The sequence below is a fragment of the Semicossyphus pulcher genome, unplaced genomic scaffold (assembly GCF_022749685.1).
Source record: "Semicossyphus pulcher isolate SPU_LCO1_2020_fin unplaced genomic scaffold, fSemPul1.0.p SCAF_30, whole genome shotgun sequence".
NCBI lineage: Eukaryota > Metazoa > Chordata > Actinopteri > Labriformes > Labridae > Semicossyphus > Semicossyphus pulcher.
The window spans coordinates 1,677,896-1,699,866 of record NW_027211705.1 but is presented as its reverse complement, the minus strand read 5'-3'; the positions used below and the strand labels follow the sequence as shown (position 1 = coordinate 1,699,866).

The 21,971-nt window shown below is 44.5% G+C and overlaps 2 protein-coding genes across 3 annotated transcripts; one reads left to right on the top strand and one right to left on the bottom strand.

Annotated features, from left to right (window-relative positions):
• Positions 1 to 1,635: 1,635 nt before the first annotated feature.
• Positions 1,636 to 11,854, bottom strand: decr1 (2,4-dienoyl CoA reductase 1, mitochondrial). Of its 2 annotated transcripts, XR_011309372.1 has the most exons (11): positions 11,778 to 11,854; positions 11,023 to 11,222; positions 10,859 to 10,916; positions 10,699 to 10,785; positions 10,316 to 10,463; positions 7,797 to 7,896; positions 4,492 to 4,564; positions 4,261 to 4,407; positions 4,113 to 4,175; positions 2,291 to 2,721; positions 1,636 to 2,147 (listed from the first exon to the last, which is right to left on the bottom strand). XR_011309372.1 is itself a non-coding variant. In XM_069679156.1 (10 exons), the coding sequence occupies exons 1-10, from the start codon at positions 11,838 to 11,840 to the stop codon at positions 2,662 to 2,664; spliced, it is 999 nt and encodes a 332-aa protein (XP_069535257.1). In that variant the 5' UTR covers positions 11,841 to 11,854; the 3' UTR covers positions 1,636 to 2,661. The 2 variants fall into 2 exon arrangements, 1 of the variants encoding a protein (XP_069535257.1); XM_069679156.1 differs by having other exon boundaries at positions 1,636 to 2,721.
• A 636-nt stretch (positions 11,855 to 12,490) lies between these two features.
• Positions 12,491 to 18,997, top strand: pmvk (phosphomevalonate kinase). The gene is made up of 5 exons (XM_069679160.1): positions 12,491 to 12,624; positions 17,738 to 17,801; positions 17,878 to 18,030; positions 18,186 to 18,315; positions 18,389 to 18,997. The coding sequence occupies exons 1-5, from the start codon at positions 12,530 to 12,532 to the stop codon at positions 18,550 to 18,552; spliced, it is 606 nt and encodes a 201-aa protein (XP_069535261.1). The 5' UTR covers positions 12,491 to 12,529; the 3' UTR covers positions 18,553 to 18,997.
• The last annotated feature ends 2,974 nt before the right edge of the window (positions 18,998 to 21,971 follow it).

Below are 21,971 nucleotides of genomic sequence, written 5' to 3'. Positions count from 1 at the left end.
CAAATAGAACTCCCAGATTCCTAACAGTAGTGCTGGATGCCAGGCTGATGCCATCTAGGGCAGCTATATCATTAGAGAAAGAGTCTCTAAGGTGTTTTGGGCCGAGCACAATAACTTCAGTTTGTCTGAATTAAGTAGCAGAAAGTTTCTAGTCATCCAGATCTTTATGTCCTTAAGGCATGCTTCTAGTTTAGATAGCTGATTGGTTTCATCTGGCTTCATAGATAAGTATAATTGAGTATCATCTGCATAACAATGAACATTAATGGAGTGTTTCCTCATGATATTACCCAGAGGAAGCATATATAAGGTAAAAAGAATCGGTCCGAGCACAGAACCTTGTGGAACTCCATGACTAACTTTGGTGTGCATAGAGGACACATCATGAACATTAACCAACTGAGATCGATCTGATAGATAAGATTTAAACCAACTTAGTGCAGATCCTGTAATGAACATTAACTGTTCTAGTCTCTGTAACAGGATGTGATGGTCTATCGTGTCGAAAGCGGCACTAAGATCTAACAGGACGAGTACAGAGAGAAGTCCTCTGTCTGAAGCAGGAAGTAGATCATTTGAAACTCTCAGTGCTGTCTCAGTGCTGTGGTGGACTCTAAATCCTGACTGAAAGTCCTCAAATAAACTGTTGTTGTGAAGAAAGTCACATAATTGATTAGCGACTGCTTTCTCAAGGATCTTTGAGATAAAAGGAAGGTTAGATATAGGTCTATAGTTAGCTAAGGTGCCTGAATCTAGGGTAGGCTTTTTAAGAAGTGGCTTAATTACAGCTAGTTTAAAAGGCTGGGGTACATAGCCCGTCGATAAAGACATATTGATCATATCTAGTAAAGAAGTGCTGATTGAGGGAAAGACTTCCTGAAGCAGCTTGGTTGGAATCGGGTCTCAAAGACAGGTTGATGGTTTAGACGAAGAGATCAGAGAATTTAGCTCAGGAAGGTCAACTGGAGAAAAACAGTGTAAACATCAGGTGTGTGAGCAGTTTCCAAAGATACATCTGCACCAGGTAACGGCAGGAGGTTACAGAGTCTCTAATCTTTAGGATTTGGTCCTTAAAGAAGCTCATGAAATCATCACTGCTGAGGCCTATAGGAATACTTGGCTCAGTGGAGCTGTGACTCTCTGTCAGCCTGGCTACAGTGCTGAAAAGGTACCTGGGATTGTTTTTATGTTCTTCTATGAGGGAGGAGTAGTAGACACCTTGAGCACGCCATTCTTTCAGATTTACGTGTGAAAAACTCAGAACAAGGCTTTCAGAAGAGCTGAAACTAAGTTTGGGTCGAGGGTTGATTAGAAGACTGGAAGTGCATCTTCGACAATGTGGCAGACTTATCCAGTGTGAAAAAGCCTCAGCACCACACATCAAAGACCAATGAGGAGTGGTTCGGCACAGACTGGAGACATCTGAGGAAAACACTCAAAAGTTTATCAAATCAGAAACACAGACAACCCTGAGCTCCGCCTCCAGTTCTGGGAGACACTAAAGACATACACAGTCCATTGACTCGAATGACTTCTGGAAGAAATGGCACTATTTCATTAAACCACACGAAGAAGAACTGGCTCTTCAAAATGCTGAAATCTGGAAAAAACACTTTGAAAATCTGTAAGATAAGACAGAACTTTATTAATCCTGAAGGAAATTACAGTGCCAGATGTTAAAGACAATCAGAACCCTTCATCACACATCACAGCTACAAGTCCAGGCCCTGCAGTGGACGAAAGCCAGCGGTCCTGATGATATCTTAAATTAAATGCTGACATTTAGTGACCTTAAATTTAACACTGCTTAACAACACAGCAACAACCTGGGAGAGCGATTCTGCAGCATCCTGAGCAGCCGACTGCAAGACTTCCTCAGTGAGCACAATGTCCTGAGCAAGAGCCAGATTTACACAGACCACATCTATTCCACTCTACTCAATCATGTCTTAATAGTTTTATTAGTAACCCTGTGAGACTTTCAGAAAAAGGTTTGTTTTAAAGTCCATCGTCTTTGTTCCATTTCAGGAGTTTCAGATAAACTGTTGCACTCAGCTCTGGATCCATTACTTCTGTCTGTTTGGAGCTCATGTCGGTCCTCCTCCGGTCCACAGGGGGGCACTGATGCTCCCGAAGCTCTTTGCTGTCTGACCAAACACCAGAAGAATAACTCGGTGTCGATTAAATTAACATTTTAGATGACATAAGCTAACAGCTGTCCACATGCTAACAGCTATGTGTGCGCTAGCAGCTGTAAACTGGATGAATGGTCGCAGCAGGATCGGATTACTTCGTCTGTTTGTGTAGAAATGTTGAGCTTCATTCTTCTTTCACATATTAACATAAAAGGACTCGTCAGCAGGAAACCTCCTCACTGCAGCTGTGTTCACCGTCACTGTGAGGATGAAACCTTGTATCGTCAAACAACACAAACATTCAGAGTGCGAGTTAAACTTTTATTATCAAAATAACAAACATGTATGTGTTCACACTGAGCAGGTGCAGTCACATGGCTGCACCACAAGACATGCTAATAGGCTAACTGTGTTTTCTAGATGTTACGTCTGTCAGAATTTCACGGCATCATGGAACGTGAAGTGGTTAGGTGGGTAAGACTGCATGCTGTGATCTGATTGGTTGTATGGTCAAATGAGGGAGTTTTTAGGATCCTTTCGTGCTTCTGATCATGTCCTCCATTATCTTCCACTGATCAGGAGTCACCTGAGACACAGAGAGAAACAGTGTCTTCATCACTCTTCATCAGTCAGCCTGAAAACATTAAACACGTTTCTGTCGTAATGACATGAAACATGTCAGTACGGTCAGAGTTAACATTCAGACCTGGGGTCCGTTTCAGAAAGCAGGTTTAGTGAAAACCCCGAGTTTGTTAACCCTGAAATGAGGGAAACCTCGGGTTTGCCGTTTCAGAAAGAGAGGTAACTTTAACTCTGAGTTGGTTACTATGGTAACTGTGTCTGTGAACCTCACCTGGTCGCGAGCAGGTTTTCTTCAGGACACTCAGAGCTTCGCTCTGTCTCCTCCCTCTAGAATATAAAACCCTCATTCGACTTCCTCGTTCATTCAGCCCGTCTCACGCGTGTGTTTGAGCAGTTACAAATTAAAAGAAGAAACGTTGCGTCTCTGTGCTGCTCTGACCGCTTTGCAAAAGTCTTTTATAATTATGATAAAAAAATCAAAAGACAAATCTGTGTCAAAGTCATCATTTTTAATTTTCCACCACCACTGCCGAGAGCGCTCAGATAAGGAGTTATAAGTTATTGGATTTTTTTATTTAAACTAACACATTCAGTTTAATCAACATGAATTATAATGTATGTGAAGTCAGCATCATGTTAGGGATAAAGCTGATGCACATTAAAACAGCCACTGAATGATATTTAATCTGTTTCATATTTAAAATATGATGAAGTGAGGTTCAGCCATGAGCCTGTTCTGCCTGAGCCGCACCTTTCAGTGATGTTCTGCTGTTTTATTTTTAGCTGCTTCCATGTATGTTTTTTTCTCCCGCTGCATTGCTCCTAAATTAATATAAATTTTAGCTTCCGGTCGTGATGAAGTATTAAATAAACAGACCAGTTCAAACTGACGCGTTCACTCGAGCCGCTTCTCTCTCTTTTGCAGCTGCAGCCGTGTTACTTTATGTTTCTAAAAACATGCTCGTATTTGCTGAACGTCCGCGCGAGGATTTCGAGCTCCGCTGGTGTGACGTAGGAGGACCTCTTTTTGTGTACCGTTGCCATGGTGACTCGTGGTATCGGGGCTCCATTAATGCTGCTTTTTACAGTCAGCGTGCACGCACTTAACTCCGGCTGAACCTACTCAGAGTTGATTGAACTAACTCTGATCAGCTGTTCTGGAACCAAAAAGCGACGTTCAGCTCAGAGTAAGTCAAACCTCCGTCCGGGGTTACACTGACGGTTTGCTGAAACACCTTTCTGAAACGGACCCCAGAACACTAAGACAGAACTAGCTCGGGCTGCAGCGATCACAGAAAGCCTGCCAGACTATCAAACACCGGAATGAACCAGAATCACTTTCATGATGTTCCTGTGAGTGTCGTTGTTATTCACGTTCCTGTGAGTGACACTCACCCTACGCAGCTCATTAAATTGTCCTGCCATCGACACGTATTCTCCTCCATCAAACCGAATAACCTGAAAAGAAACACACAGTTACACTTTTAATAAACTCTGACCCCAGATCAGTCTTAAGTCTGGTCTCAGATCAGTCTGAACTCACTGCTCCAGACATCCAGGTAGCGTAGTCACTGCTCATGTACGCTGCCAGGTTTGCGATCTCTTCTGGTTTTCCGAGTCGTCCTGTTGGGAGTCGCTCGATCACCGAATTCTCAAAGGCTCCAGTTGGGTCCAAGCGGCTGAATGCCCCCTGAAAAAAACAAACAAACAATAGGTAAACAAGAGAGAGACTGCAAACAATCAAACATAATCAGCTGAGGTCAGGTGGGCGCACCTTGGTCTTGATTGGTCCAGGCTGGATTATGTTGAACCTGTGACCATAGCGACCCCACTCAGCAGCCAGAGACCTGACACACACACACACACACACACACACACACACACACACACACACACACACAGTGTCAGCATGGCAACCACTAAATCCTGAGGGTTTGCAATTAAGAAAAGGGCGCCTAATGCAGATAACTCAAGCTCTGTTCCATCACTTGACTTCAACTGTTACAATTATCATTATCAGTCTTTCATCATTACTATGCTGGTCTTGCCAATTTTACACATTTGTAACATTATTTTTGACATTGTAACCATATTTCTGTGTTATCTGTTGTCGTTGTTGTTGTCATCTCTGACGATTAGAGACTCTGTAACCTCCTGCCGTTAACTGGTGCAGATGTATCTTTGGAAACTGCTCACACACCTGATGTTTACACTGTTTTTCTCCAGTTGACCTTCCTGAGCTAAATTCTCTGATCTCTTCGTCTAAACCATCAACCTGTCTTTGAGACCCGATTCCAACCAAGCTGCTTCAGGAAGTCTTTCCCTCAATCAGCACTTCTTTACTAGATATGATTAATGGGAAACATACGTTTACGTTGCGCCAAAGCAAGTGTCAAAGAACAAAAATAAAAATACAAATTAAGTTCAATAAAGCACGATAAGGACAAACTGTGGAAACAGAGCTGTATAAACCTGCAGCATTATGATCATATGTGGTGTTTGAAGGGGCTATATGTAAGATTTCACATATATTCATCAATCAAATATCATTTTTTACTGCCAGTGTGTGAAGGGACAACTTCCTCCATCGGCCTGAACAACCTGTGGGCTGACAGTTTGACGGTTTGTCCGGGAAACAAGAGGATGTGACGTATCCGCGCGTACCTCTGCAGAGAGCTCATTCTGCACCACTACAGTCAACAGTGAGCAACACGAGACAACGCAAGCTGTGAAATGGAGACGGATGCCAACAAACGACAGCACCCACAACAACACCAACACAAACTACACACAAGAATAAAAAACTAAAATAAGTTCCAAACAGGAAGTGACCGACGTCAGGGGAAAAACTAGAGTCAACATCGGCGAGCATGCCAATCATGGAGACCTTCGATTGCTTTTGACCCACAACTTATTGTTGTCATAGAAACAAGACCCGCGCGCAGCGCTCTCTCACCGGGTGCAGCGTTTTTCCTCTCACAGCACAAGAGCTTCATCCCAGCTCTCTCCAGCCGCCCTGCCCCGCCTGGCTAATGTTCGCTGATGCTCGTGATGATTTGCTGGTTTGCCAGTTCGCCGGAGTCATGCAGTGTATTTATGTTATGTGGGAAGTGTGTGTCTGATGTCCTGCTACAGTTGGCAGGTAGTTAAAAGGTTTCGCTCTGTTTCACCTCCTGTTGAGTACAGTGGGTGCAGAGTGTGTCCTCTGTAGGGAGCGAGAGTCTCAGTCTCACTGGGTTTCTGTCTGGGGGCTCTGCTTGTGGACGGAGTCCCAGGACCAGCTGGCTGAGGGGGCAGCTCTGTCCAGTCTCTCTGGAGGAGAGGGCTTTTGATAAGTCGTGGATATCGTCCTCATTCTGCTCTGCGTGCATTGTTTGGTGTTTTCGTTGGATGTGGAGAATACATTTACAGGATTCTGCATGCAGAGTCTCAGTTTGGTGTTTATCTCATTTTGTAAGATGGGTTCTAAAACAGAGTCCAAAACTTTACGCCCGATTTGAATCGGGATGTCTAACTTGATGTTCCTCCTGATGCCGTATACAGCCCTTCTTGCCTTGTCTCTCAGGTCGTTCACAGCTTTGTTGAAGTTACCTGTGCTGCTGATGTTGGTAGGTGTAGTTTTTTGTGTGTTCAGCTTCGACTGTATCTAGAAAGAATTCATATCCGTGGTGCTGGAGGCTGTGTCTTTGTTGGAATATCATAATGTTAGTTTTGGTTCAATTCACTGTCAGGGCCCAGGTCTGGGAGAAGCGGTGCAGAGCATCAAGGTGCTGTTGCTCCTTGGTAGGAGAGAGGACTTGCAGACTGTTCTAATGCCATCGCCAATTCATGTATATAGATGTTAAAGAGGGTTGGACTTAAGCTGCATCCCTGTCTAACTCCCCGGCTTTGGGTGAAGAAGTGTGTGTGATCTTTACAGCACATTTGTTGTTTGTGTACAGTGACTTTATGATGTCATATGTTTTTCCCATAATGCCACTTTCCAACAGTTTGTACAGCAGACCCTCGCGCCAAATTGAATCAAAGGTTTTTTTTAAATCAACAAAGCAGATTATTCTATAATCTGCTTTGTTGTTGTTTATTTGGTTGTCGATCAGAGAGTGAAAATGTGTTCTGTTGTACGATAACTTGGTAAGAAGCCAGTTTGTGATTTGTTGAGGACACTATTTTAAATGTAGGAGTCTGTTGTTGATGATCATACAAAGGATTTCCCGGAGGTTGCCGTTGACACAGATCCCACGAGAGTTATTGGGCTCAAATTTGTCTCCTCTTTGTGGAGCGGTGTCATCAGCCCTTGGTTCCAAATATCGGGGCAGATCTGAACTAAGGACGGTGTTAAAGAGTTTTAGGATCGCCCATTGGAATTTGAGGTGTGTGAATTTGATCATTTCGTTTAGGATGCCGTCGACACCGCAGGCCTTTTTGGTTTCAAGGGACTTTATTTTGTCCTGTAGTTCTTTCAGTGTGACTGGTGAGTCCAGCGGGTTCTGATTTTTTGGCTGACTCTAGACTTTGCAGGTTATCTTGTTTGTGTTTTTGCTGTTTATTCTTCTCTGCTGGGCCAAAGAGGTTGGAGAAGTGCTTTACTCGAACGTCTCCATTTTGGGTGGGCAGGTCCTCGTGCTTTTGTTTGTTTAGAGGTTTCTGATTTTCCCAAAAATGGTATTTAGCTGACCTCTGACATGTTGGTCCCTTTTTCTCCTGAGTGTATTTTTATACAGTTTTAATGTTTCACTGTAGTGAAGGCGTGTGTTCAGGATGTCTGGGTCGCCATGTTTTTGGTTTGATAGGTTCCTTAATTTCTTTGTGAGGTTTTTACAGTCTCTCTCTCTAGATGTGCTCTATATATTTATATTTTTTATATAAATAAAAACTGATGGATCGATCAGTATTGCTTCTGTTACATCCTGCTGAGCTAGCTTGCTCAGCTGCTAACTGTCAGGCTAACTGTCAGGCTAAGTGGGTTTGAAAACCCTTAAAAAGATCAACATGATCATCAGTCTGATCTCAGTGTTTCCTGCCTGATCATGGTGTGTCCTGTGTACAGGTGAAAGGTCAGATGTCAGAGGCCAGACTAACTTGTAGAGTGCTTCAACACCAGCCTTTGCAGACGCACTTGGAACCACGAAACCAGATCCAGACTCAGCGTAGATAGTGGTGATGGCCAGGAACGAAGCACCTGAACAACAGACTCAGCATCAGCAGGACAACAAACAACAACAAACACAAAGAACAAAACATTCAGGTAAGTTCAACTTTAACCAGACTCTGGGCTGACTCTGGATCAGTCTTCTGACCTTTCTGACTCTTGATTAGTCTCTGACCTTTCTGACTCTGGATCAGTCTCTGACCTTTCTGACTCTGGATCAGTCTTCTGACCTTTCTGACTCTGGATCAGTCTCTGACCTTTCTGACTCTGGATCAGTCTCTGACCTTTCTGACTCTGGATCAGTCTTCTGACCTTTCTGACACTTGATTAGTCTCTGACCTTTCTGACTCTTGATCAGTCTTCTGACCTTTCTGACTCTGGATTAGTCTCTGACCTTTCTGACTCTGGATCAGTCTTCTGACCTTTCTGACTCTGGATCAGTCTTCTGACCTTTCTGACTCTGGATCAGTCTTCTGACCTTTCTGACTCTTGATTAGTCTCTGACCTTTCTGACTCTTGATCAGTCTTCTGACCTTTCTGACTCTGGATCAGTCTCTGACCTTTCTGACTCTTGATTAGTCTCTGACCTTTCTGACTCTGGATCAGTCTTCTGACCTTTCTGACTCTGGATCAGTCTTCTGACCTTTCTGACTCTGGATCAGTCTCTGACCTTTCTGACTCTGGATCAGTCTCTGACCTTTCTGACTCTGGATCAGTCTCTGACCTTTCTGACTCTAGATCAGTCTCTGACTCTGGATCAGTCTTCTGACCTTTCTGACTCTTGATTAGTCTCTGACCTTTCTGACTCTGGATCAGTCTCTGACCTTTCTGACTCTTGATTAGTCTCTGACCTTTCTGACTCTGGATCAGTCTCTGACCTTTCTGACTCTTGATTAGTCTCTGACCTTTCTGACTCTGGATCAGTCTTCTGACCTTTCTGACTCTGGATCAGTCTCTGACCTTTCTGACTCTTGATTAGTCTCTGACCTTTCTGACTCTTGATCAGTCTCTGACCTTTCTGACTCTTGATCAGTCTCTGACCTTTCTGACTCTTGATCAGTCTCTGACCTTTCTGACTCTGGATTAGTCTCTGACCTTTCTGACTCTGGATCAGTCTCTGACCTTTCTGACTCTGGATCAGTCTCTGACCTTTCTGACTCTAGATCAGTCTCTGACTCTGGATCAGTCTTCTGACCTTTCTGACTCTTGATTAGTCTCTGACCTTTCTGACTCTGGATCAGTCTCTGACCTTTCTGACTCTTGATTAGTCTCTGACCTTTCTGACTCTGGATCAGTCTCTGACCTTTCTGACTCTTGATTAGTCTCTGACCTTTCTGACTCTGGATCAGTCTTCTGACCTTTCTGACTCTTGATTAGTCTCTGACCTTTCTGACTCTTGATCAGTCTTCTGACCTTTCTGACTCTGGATCAGTCTCTGACCTTTCTGACTCTTGATTAGTCTCTGACCTTTCTGACTCTGGATCAGTCTTCTGACCTTTCTGACTCTGGATCAGTCTCTGACCTTTCTGACTCTTGATCAGTCTCTGACCTTTCTGACTCTTGATCAGTCTCTGACCTTTCTGACTCTGGATTAGTCTCTGACCTTTCTGACTCTGGATCAGTCTCTGACCTTTCTGACTCTGGATCAGTCTCTGACCTTTCTGACTCTAGATCAGTCTCTGACTCTGGATCAGTCTTCTGACCTTTCTGACTCTTGATTAGTCTCTGACCTTTCTGACTCTGGATCAGTCTCTGACCTTTCTGACTCTTGATTAGTCTCTGACCTTTCTGACTCTGGATCAGTCTCTGACCTTTCTGACTCTTGATTAGTCTCTGACCTTTCTGACTCTGGATCAGTCTTCTGACCTTTCTGACTCTTGATTAGTCTCTGACCTTTCTGACTCTTGATCAGTCTTCTGACCTTTCTGACTCTGGATCAGTCTCTGACCTTTCTGACTCTTGATTAGTCTCTGACCTTTCTGACTCTGGATCAGTCTTCTGACCTTTCTGACTCTGGATCAGTCTCTGACTCTTGATCAGTCTCTGACTCTGGATCAGTCTCTGACTCTTGATCAGTCTCTGACTCTAGATCAGTCTCTGACTCTTGATCAGTCTCTGACCTTTCTGACTCTTGATTAGTCTCTGACCTTTCTGACTCTGGATCAGTCTCTGACCTTTCTGTGACTCTGGATCAGTCTCTGACCTTTCTGACTCTGGATCAGTCTCTGACCTTTCTGACTCTTGATTAGTCTCTGACCTTTCTGACTCTGGATCAGTCTCTGACCTTTCTGACTATGGATCAGTCTTCTGACCTTTCTGACTCTGGATCAGTCTCTGACCTTTCTGACTCTTGATCAGTCTCTGACCTTTCTGACTCTGGATCAGTCTCTGACCTTTCTGTGACTCTTGATCAGTCTCTGACCTTTCTGACTCTGGATCAGTCTCTGACCTTTCTGACTCTTGATCAGTCTCTTTCCGAGCTCCAGAGTGATGAAGGCGGTCCCGTTCAGGACGATGTCGGTGATGCTCTTCCAGCCGTTTGGTGACAGACGTTCTGACGGACAAACAAAGTTTCCCGCTGCGTTGTTGATGATCACCTGCACCAACCAGGACACAGATGCGCTGTGATGTCATCAGTATTAGTTTTTCATGGTAGTAAGAACAGCAGTTTTTGCTTCTCATGATATCAACCTGAACCTCTGAAGCTCATTAGTTATTATTGCTCTCTGATTGGCTGTAAGATTTTAACAGACAGTATTACTATCTCCAGACCAGTTTGTGTGTGTGTGTGTGTGTGTGTGTGTGTGTGTGTGTGAGTGTGTGTGTCGTTACATCAGGAAGTCCTGTCAGAGTTTCCATCTGATCAACACACCGAGAGACGGCCTGAGGATCTCTGACATCACACTGAACTGCATGGACCTGAGGACAGGGGGTGTTAGTCTGGTTCAGTCTGGTTCAGGTTCTTATTAAGGTTCTGGTTCTGGTTTGTCACCTTGTTTCCAGTCTGGCTGCTGATCTCATTGGCTGTTTGCTGCAGGACGTCCAACTTCCTGAATGAAAAAACACAAACCTAACACGTCAAATCTGAGGCGGGCGTGGCATGCCCCATGACCTCTGACCTGCTGGTCTGCTTGTTAGTGGGTGGGTTGGGTGTACCTGCTGGCAATGACACACTGAGCCCCCAGCTGGGATAGTGTGGTGGTCATGGCTCGGCCAAGGCCGGTCCCCCCTCCAGTGATGAACGCCACTCTGTTGGTGAAACTTCCTGTCGGCAGCATGACGCCTTCAGCTGACGGGAAGAACTCGGACGGAGGAGGACTGGACTGCTGAAGAATCGCTGAGCTGTGGAACCATGACTGAAAAATACACAGAGAACGCTGAGCTAACAGCTACATAACCAAGCCCCTTTCATTTAAAGCAGATGGAAATATTAATAATTTTAATGAGGAAATAAAGAAGCTTAAAATAAAGAAATCTTTTAAAAACGCATCAGACTTAACTTGGAAAAGGATTAATTAGCACATGTATTAAACTAAATCGACAGGATGTATTTCGTATACACATTTATGTATTAATTATGAATAAAGATATTATTCTATGTGTCTTTTTGTTTGGGACATTTTAAAAACATTTAATTAAACTGTTTATTATTTATAATAATAATAAATAATAATACATTTCTCTGCTGCAAAGAGAAAAATAATAGTTTTTTAATAAAACTCAATCAGCTGTTCGGGGCGCGTGCACGTGCTGCTCGCGGAGGCACGAGAGACTGGGTGAAAGTTCAAACTGCAGTAAGGGTCCTTTTCTTCTCCTGCCATTAAACACCTGTTTATCGAGTGACCGTGTGACGTCACCGCGTACACTTTAAAACGCTTTATTTTGTAAAAGAAAGAAATTAAGTTTCTCACCGAGTGAAATAAAGTCCTCACTGAACACAACCCAGCTCTCCTCCGAAACACTGCGGCCGCCATCTTAATCAAGACGTGTGATCTCCGACCGAGATCATACCAATATGGACAGGGGGGGATTCAGTTCACTCTATTTGATGCAGTTATATTACTATACATGTAAATATTCTCAATCTAATAACATCAGTACGAATCAATTAATGACTAAAACTCACACACTCCCTCACACAGACTATTTAGAGTACTAAATGCTAAATAAGTGTTCAGGTCATGTGACGTCACTGCAGCAGCTACAAATCAATAATAATAGAATGATTATATTTAATGAACAGGCTGTGCTGACGTGATGACATGAATCAGGTGTCTACTGAAGGGATTTATGACTGTCTGAGACCCCCCCTCCTACGAGCTGCAGTGGTTCAGTCCAGCATGTTGCGATCATCATATGTTACCGTAATGTGTCTAATATGTGGTCACTGTAGAAAAACAATCAGGCTATTTCTGATTTCTCTCACGAAACAAAACTTCACACATCCCGTAATCGATATCCAAACAGTTAATATCGCTTATTGACCGGAAGCACTTTGCTAGGGTTGTACCATCAGTCAAATAGTACTGTTATTTTGAAGTGCTTCCTGTTTGCTCAGAAAGTTACGGTAGCGGTGCGGGTATGGTTCGACAGTCGGAACACGGAGCTGACAGCAGCAGGTGATCGGTGAGCAGCAGGTATTGATCGGTGATCATCGGTACAGATGGAGGATCGAGGCGCTGAACCCGGACTAGTTCTGGTCTTCAGCGGGAAACGGAAGTCCGGAAAAGATTATGTGACGGACCGAATCTGCGAGCGGTAAACAGTTCATGCTTAATCTTTCCCAGCGAGCACCCACCGGGATTTCACCGCTGAAATTTGGTTGATAACGGTGTGAAATCAGTTCTGAACGTCTGACCTCGTTTCGACCTGTTCAACCGGTTAAAATACAGTAATCAACATGTCGGAAACATATTTCTGTTTTATCATTTGTTTATTTTAGCGTTGAAAGGGTGACGGAAGTGATGATTAGCAGCAGTGAGTTACATCTGGTCTACACAAAGAGGTGATTTCAATGCATTTCATTTTTTATACAAAAATCATAATCACGGCGCTTTGTGGGCTGTGTGATCTCTGCTGAGGCAGGGACGTCGATTTCCAGGAAGGCAAGGTGTGATGTACTGATGAAGCGGACACTTTGTGAAGTTCAGTAGCTTTTACTAACCATTTCACAAACTCACTCAGCGCATGCGCGCTACGACACTTGAACAGAGATTATTTAGAGGGGTCTCTAAGACACTAGATTGCATTGGAGCAATAAAATACAAAATAACAATGTGGTCAATATATCACACAAGTGTTCCACTTTCTGTTCGTAGTACGCTTGTCGTCCGAGTAATATTGACCAATCACGTATCAGCGGGAGTGTATGCAGGAGAAACAGTCCGTGTGGCACGCGGAGAACAAAGTCGTTTAACACTAAGCTGGCTACACGCCCGACATGTTCACAGCTGTGCCCAGAGGCTGGATCATCGTCAGCTGTAGCCGACGGGATCAGAGGCTGTCTGCTGTGTGATGTTAACAAGAGTATTCAGGAGCGCTGATGTAGCTCAGTTGGTAGAGCAGGCGCTCAATGTACAGAGGCACCAGTCCTCATCGCACTGATCGCAGGCTCGACTCCCGGTCTGTCGATCATTTGGTGCGTGTCATCCCCCTCTCTCTACCCCCAACGTTTCCTGTCTATCTTCAGCTGTTCTATCAATAAAGGCAAAAGCCAAAAAAACTAAACTTAAAGAAACCAAGAAGATTCAGAGACCGTAAAGAAAACAGTTTTAAACGTTCTCAGTGTTTAAGCTACTAACCCTAACCGCTCCAAATGAACGGTCGTTCTTGTTGAGGAAGAGTACTGAAACAGTGACAGGAGTCACAGGACATCAATCACGTGTGAAGTCGTGGCAACCAATTAAACAACAGCGTGACCAGTTTACTTCTGACAGCAAAACCGGTCCGCTCCGCATCGCCGACATCGGACGCTCTCTGTCCACACAGCATCAAATGCAGTTCTATTACGCACTGTAAACAATCCACGTGCAGCTGTGTGCTCAATGTCAAACTTTCAGCTCCCTGCTGATGTCCCTCCAGCCAGGTATGCACTTTTTCCGCTCAGGTCGTACGTCCCTACTGTAAATGCATTGATTGTCGCTGTTTTTAAAGCTTATAAAAGGTGATGTCATTTGGTAACGATCGATCCATTGTTTTGATCACAACCTCATAAATAATGTCCCTCGTGCACACGCGGCTCATGTGCTGTGAGAACTGAATTGTGAGAGAAAACATGAAAGTTTTGTAACCTAATTAAACAGACTGCTGATGAAGACAGAAACAGGGGGCGGGGCCAGCAGCTGAGAGCACAGGTGCAGGTGTGCTGGGGGACTGAAGCAAAGTGATCTGATTAAAGTAGATTGTGAATTAAAAGTTAATAAGATGAAGAAGAGAGAACAGTTAAAGTGAGGAAGTCAGAAATAACCATGTAGAAATACATGTGATGAAGTGCTTCTCACAGGACTCATTGATATATGTGATTAATTACCCCCCATATGTGGAATGATCCGACACTTCCATGCATTCAATTCATTCCTTTCATTCACTCTGCTCCGCTCGCGGCTTCCCAATCCCTCCCTCCTTCCTTTTAGAAAACCAGACTGACTGATGTTAGCGCGCGAATCAAATGTATGACCACAATCGGTTAGGAGAACTACAGAACGTATTGCTTGACCGAATGTCTCTCTCTCTCTCTCTCTCTCTCTCTCTCTCTCTCTCTATCAATGAATGAGAATGGTCCACATTAACGAAGCGACCCGGTTAGGAACTAAAGTGGGACGGAAGTATTTCAGGTGATACAAAGTCAATTGACAGACATGGAAAGCTCTCACAGATGAACACAAACTAAACATTATAACCTCCTTATCTCTGTCTTTTCCTCTTTTCTCCCTCCCTGCCCCCTCCTCTTACCGCTCCCTCCCCTCAATCCTCTCTGTTGGTGGTGCTTAACTTCTTTACTCCTTGATGCCTCTGCATCTTCACTCACTCACTTGGTTTATTGCATGGGCTTGTGCATGACATGAATTGCCACGATTCAAAGCATGAGCTTGTTGTATGATTTCTGTTGAGGTGATGTTTGCGGTTCTCTGCATGTCCACAAATGATCCTATGTGTGCGCTTTCACTCACCTACTGAGCGCTTATTGAGCACTTATAATTTATTCTATTTATTTATATATTTGTGGGTGTTTTTTCACAGATCACTTTTTCTCACTCCTTTTCACTCCCTTTTCTCACTATTACCTTCACTGTCTTCTTCTTCCTCTACTTCACTGCTTTTCTTCTAGCACCACGCTCACTTCTCCATTTTACCTCACTTCACCCCTTTTCTGTACTCCGATGGCACCAGAGTTTAGCTCTTTTCAAGTGTTCACAACCGCAGGCCCGTGCAACAAAATCCTCCTCGGATTTTTTAAACGCCAATCCTAACCCTAATCCTTACCCTAACGATGACCAGCCTAACCCTAACCCTAACGATGACCAGCCTAACCCTAACCCTAACGATGACCAGCCTAATCCTTACCCTAACGATGACCAGCCTAACCCTAACGATGACCAGCCTAACCCTAACCCTAACGATGACCAGCCTAACCCTAACGATGACCAGCCTAACCCTAATGATGACCAGACTAACCCTAACGATGACCAGCCTAATCCTAATGATGACCAGACTAACCCTAACGATGACCAGCCTAACCCTAACCCTAATGATGACCAGACTAACCCTAACGATGACCAGACTAACCCTAACCCTAACGATGACCAGCCTAATCCTTACCCTAACGATGACCAGCCTAACCCTAACGATGACCAGCCTAACCCTAACCCTAACGATGACCAGCCTAACCCTAACGATGACCAGCCTAATCCTAATGATGACCAGACTAACCCTAACGATGACCAGCCTAACCCTAACCCTAATGATGACCAGACTAACCCTAACGATGACCAGACTAACCCTAACCCTAATGATGACCAGCCTAACCCTAATGATGACCAGACTAACCCTAACGATGACCAGCCTAATCCTAATGATGACCAGACTAACCCTAACGATGACCAGCCTAACCCTAACCCTAATGATGACCAGACTAACCCTAATGATGACCAGACTAACCCTAACGATGACCAGACTAACCCTAACCCTAACGATGACCAGCCTAACCCTAATGATGACCAGACTAACCCTAACGATGACCAGCCTAACCCTAATGATGACCAGACTAACCCTAACGATGACCAGCCTAATCCTAACGATGACCAGACTAACCCTAACCCTAACGATGACCAGCCTAACCCTAATGATGACCAGACTAACCCTAACGATGACCAGCCTAATCCTAATGATGACCAGACTAACCCTAATGATGACCAGCCTAACCCTAACCCTAATGATGACCAGACTAACCCTAACGATGACCAGACTAACCCTAACCCTAATGATGACCAGACTAACCCTAACGATGACCAGACTAACCCTAACCCAATCATCTGTTCTGGTGCTAAAGTATTTGAAAAAAGAGTCTCTGACCAGCTGTCATGTTATCAATATAACATTTTATCAGTCTGTTTAAGATCAAACCTCTCAACAACTGCTGCTTAGCTAAAGCTTACAAATGATATTTTCTCTGCATATATCAAAAGCCAACTAACAGGTGCAATTGTCATTGATTTGAGCGAGCCGATTGATCGGGTTGATCACTACTTGCTTTTGGATAAACTGTGCTCTGTTGGTCTGTCACGCCACGCTCTGCTCTGGTTCAGTTCCTACATAGCAGAAAACAATGTGTTGAATCAGCTCTGCAGATTTTGGTAACGTACAACACTGGCTCACAAAACACTCATCATGATTTTTGAAACTCCCCAAAGTATAAGATCTAAATCAAAAGATCTCGATGGTAAGCCACTGTGAAAAGTTGAACACCCAAATACCGAGGCTGTGACACACCGGTGAATCGATCGACGACTGTAGCCAGCTAAGCCCAGAAAGCTGCGTACTTCTGACGCACTCCCAGGCTCTCACTCCTCCGCTACAGCTTTCACTCTTTCACTGGTGGGCTGATGACTTCCTGTGAGAGTAGCATGCCCATGAATATTAACTAGGGACGTGCACTGGTTAACCGTTAACCGGCCGTTAAGAATTTTAACCGGTTTATACGACCAGTGAAACGGTTAAATAAAATGTTGTCTTTTAAAATATACATATATTTGGGAAACATGTTCTGTTGTCGTGAGCTGAGCTGAGCCTGAGAGCAAAATGAAACCAGCAGTTAAACAGTTAAAGCTTTGTTGCATGTCTCTGCTCCTGGGACGTCACGGTACGTCTGAGCGCGGCGAGTCTCACAGGTAACAGACTGCGCACCAGACGAACCCCACAGCATGTCACATGTTGCTCTTTCCTCACCACATCCAGCAGACAAACTGTCCTACATAATAAGGCCTGCTGTAGGCCTTTTGATTTGAAGTGTCCACAGCCTGTCGTTAACGTGTTGACTGTTTGTGAGCAGAAAGGAAACATGTACGCACGAGGCACAGCAGGGAACTCGTGAACTAAAGCTCCAGACAGGCCGTCAGGTCCGCACAGGATCTCGAAAGGTCGGCTGTGAATGTTTGTTTACTTCTTGTTGCTGCTGGATCACACGACTGTTCTCCAGTGTGTGCGTGTAACGGACACGTGACAGTGTGTTCATGTGTGTGGGCACGATCCTCGGTGCCACAGGGAGTTATGTCTGAGGATCATAATAAATGTACCTCTTAGTTCTGTGTGTGTGTGTGTGCGCGCCTGTTCAGGTGTATAGTTCCTCAGGTGTGTTCTGTGTTTTCTTCGGCAGTTTGGGGGGGGATGTGTGCTGCGTGCTGCGTCTGTCTGGACCTCTGAAGCAGCAGTTTGCTCAGGTAAAACACACCTGCAGACAGATACACAGCTTGTCACCATGGTGACGTGTGCTCACACAGGTGTGTTGTCGTGCAGGAGCGCGGTCTGGACCTGCAGCAGCTGCTGGGTGCGGGTCCCTACAAAGAGCAGCACCGGGCCGAGATGATTGCGTGGGGAGAAACCCGCCGATGCCAGGACCCCGGATTCTTCTGTCGCCTAGCAACCAGAGGAGCTCGCCAACCTGTGTGGGTGTGTCACCGTCCGCCTGTGATGTCATCACGTCCTCATCTTATTCTGTTTCTCTGTTTTTCACATTTGAGCCAAAACGTTTCTCTGCAACATTAATCAGTGTTGCCCAGCAACCACCTAGCAATCAGTCAGTATCCTCCTCTGTGATTGGCCAGGTGGTGAGCGACGCGCGGCGGACGTCTGACCTGCAGTGGTTCAAGTCCGAGTTTCCCCGACAGACTCGAACCGTCCGAGTTCAAAGTTCGGAGGAGACACGCAAACAGAGGGGGTGGAGCTTCACTGCAGGTCAGATTATCTGTCTTTCTCCTCACCTGTCTGTGTGCCTCCCGTATCTGTCTGTAACCTGTCTGTCTCTCAGGTGTGGATGATGCAGAGTCAGAGTGCGGCCTGGACAGCGGGGTTGAATTTGATTGGATGATCACTAACGAGGCTGACGCCCCCTCGTTAGAGGAGCAGCTGCAGCCGATCCTGAAGGCGTCGGAGGAAGCAGCTGATCTCTGTCGTCGCTCTGATGATCAATAAAGTTTTTCTGAAAACTGGAGACCTGTCTGCAGCTCCTACAGCAAAGGATGACGGGAGAATCTCACCTGGACTGAGACGCTGTGAAAACTATGGCCCAATCCCAATCTCCACCCTGAAGCCTGAGCACTGAACCCTCACGGACTGTAATCAATCAATCAAAATCAATCAATCAAATTTTATTTGTATAGGGCCAAATCATAACCAGGGTTATCTCGAGACACTTTACAGAAAGAGCAGGTCTAGACCGACTCTTTGTTAAGTTATTTAAAGAGAGGCCCAACATCAATCCACCATGAGTAGCACTTAGCAATTCGGCACATTGGCAGAAAAACTTCCTTTTAACAGGCAGAAACCTCGAGCAGAACCAGACTCATGTTGAACATCTGAAGAGACTGGATGGGCCAAACATGGGATAGAAGGAGATGCAGGATAGAGACAGGCAAAGAGAGCAACAACAACATATGTTCTTGTTACCACAACAACAACGACACATACTGATGGTTACAATGCCAATAATAGTGGTAGACTAGGGTGAAGATTAGCAAAATAAATAAATAAATAAATAAATTAGCGAGAGAAGCAGAGTAATGATAAAGGCTGAGGTAATCGTAATTGTAACAGTTGAAGTTAACAGGTCTACTATTAGCATTAGCAGCAACAATAATGATACTATGGGGAAGGCTGATGTTAGTAGTTGTTGCAGTCGAGCAGGTCCACAGCAGCAGGTGGTCTGCAGCAACGATCCTCAGGAACCTTCAACACAAGGGAGCACAAGAACTCCCGGGAAGATATGTGGTTAGTAATGTTAATGGGACCAGAAGATACAGAGTTAATGAGCTGCATTAATATGACAGAGAGAGAGAGAGAGAGAGAGAGAGTCAGAGAGAGAGAGAGAGAGAGAGAGTCAGAGAGAGAGAGAGAGAGAGAGAGTCAGAGAGAGAGAGAGTCAGAGAGAGAGAGAGAGAGAGAGAGAGAGAGAGAGAAGCTTGGTGTGTCAGATCCCCCCGGCAGTCTAAACCTATAGCAGCATAACTCTGGGCTGGTCCCAGCCTGAGCCAGCCCTAACTATAAGCTTTATCACAGAGGAAAGTTTGAACTCTTCAAAGAAGAGAGGGTGTCTGCCTCCCGGACCTTGACTGGTAGATTGTTCCAGAGGAGGGGGGCCTGGTAATTGAAGGCTCTACCTCCAACACTACTCTTAGAGACTTTAGGTACCACAAGCAGGCCTGCATCCTGGGAGCGCAATGTTCTAGAGGGGTCATATGGCACTATGAGCTCTTTAAGATATGATGGTGCCTGACCATTAAGAGCTTTGTAAGTAAGAAGAAGGATTTTAAATTCTATTCTAGATTTTACAGGAAGCCAGTGCAGAGAGGCTAATACAGGAGAGATGTGATCTCTCTTCCTAGTTCTTGTCAGCACACGTGCTGCAGCATTTTGTACCAGCTGCAGAGTTTTTAGTGACTTATTAGGGCAGCCTGATAGTAACGAGTTACAATAATCCAACCTGGAAGTAACGAATGCATGGACGAGTTTTTCTGCATCGTGTTGAGACAGGATGTGTCTGATGTTTGTTGTGAAGGTGAAAGAAGGCTGTCCTTGATATTTGTTTTATGTGGGAGATGAAGGACATATCCTGATCAAACAGAACTCCCAGATTCCTAACAGTAGTGCTGGATGCCAGGCTGATGCCATCTAGGGCAGCTATATCATTAGAGAAAGAATCTCTAAGGTGTTTTGGGCCGAGCACAATAACTTCAGTTTGTCTGAATTAAGTAGCAGAAAGTTTCTAGTCATCCAGATCTTTATGTCCTTAAGGCATGCTTCTAGTTTATATAGCTGATTGGTTTCGTCTGGCTTCATAGATAAGTATAATTGAGTATCATCTGCATAACAATGAACATTAATGGAGTGTTTCCTCATGATATTACCCAGAGGAAGCATATATAAGGTAAAAAGAATCGGTCCGAGCACAGAACCTTGTGGAACTCCATGACTAACTTTGGTGTGCATAGAGGACAAATCATGAACATTAACAAACTGAGATCGATCTGATAGATAAGATTTAAACCAACTTAATGCAGATCCTGTAATGAACATTAACTGTTCTAGTCTCTGTAACAGGATGTGATGGTCTATCGTGTCTAAAGCAGCACTAAGATCTAACAGGACGAGTACAGAGAGAAGTCCTCTGTCTGAAGCAGGAAGTAGATCAAACTCTCAGTGCTGTCTCAGTGCTGTGGTGGACTCTAAATCCTGACTGAAAGTCCTCAAATAAACTGTTGTTATGAAGAAAGTCACATAATTGATTAGCGACTGCTTTCTCAAGGATCTTTGAGATAAAAGGAAGGTTAGATATAGGTCTATAGTTAGCTAAGGTGCCTGAATCATGGGTAGGCTTTTTAAGAAGTGGCTTAATTACAGCTAGTTTAAAAGACTGGGGTACATAGCCCGTCGATAAAGACATATTGATCATATCTAGTAAAGAAGTGCTGATTGAGGGAAAGACTTCCTGAAGCAGCTTGGTTGGAATCGGGTCTAAAAGACAGGTTGATGGTTTAGACGAAGAGATCAGAGGATTTAGCTCAGGAAGGTCAACTGGAGAAAAACAGTGTAAACATCAGGTGTGTGAGCAGTTTCCAAAGATACATCTGCACCAGGTAACGGCCGGAGGTTACAAATTTTGTCTCTTATCTTTAGGATTTTGTCATTAAAGAAGCTCATGAAATCATCACTGCTGAGGCCTATAGGAATACTTGGCTCAGTGGAGCTGTGACTCTCTGTCAGCCTGGCTACAGTGCTGAAAAGGTACCTGGGATTGTTTTTATGTTCTTCTATGAGGGAGGAGTAGTAGACACCTCGAGCATGCCGTAGGGCCTTCCTGTATTTATTAAGACTATTTTGCCAGAGTAAACGAGACTCTTCTGTTTTGGTGGATCGCCACATTCTTTCAAATTTACGCGACATTTTCTTCAAGTTACGAGTTTCTGAGTCATACCATGGAGCTAGCCTCTGTCGTTTAATAATCTTCTTTTTTAAGGGGGCAATCGAGTCTAGAGTACTTCTCAGCAAACCTGCAGGACTATCAACAAACTGATCAAGCTGAGAGGGACTAACATTAGCATCAGAGCTTTCTGTAGGAAACAGATGTGGTAAAGAATTAAAAGCAGCTGGGTAATGAGCGTGCTGAGCGTGCTGAGCGTGCTGAGCGTGAGGGTTTGGGATCTGCATAAAGATGAGGATTGGGACACACTATCATGACATCACACGTTGCCTGGAAACCAGATGCACCATTAAATATTTAGAACCAAAGCCGACCTGCAGCATGTAGGCCTAACTATGTGTCTGACATCACAGTGTTTACATGTTAGTTCCTTTGAGACATCTGAAAAAACAATCATTAAACACGTTTCTATCAC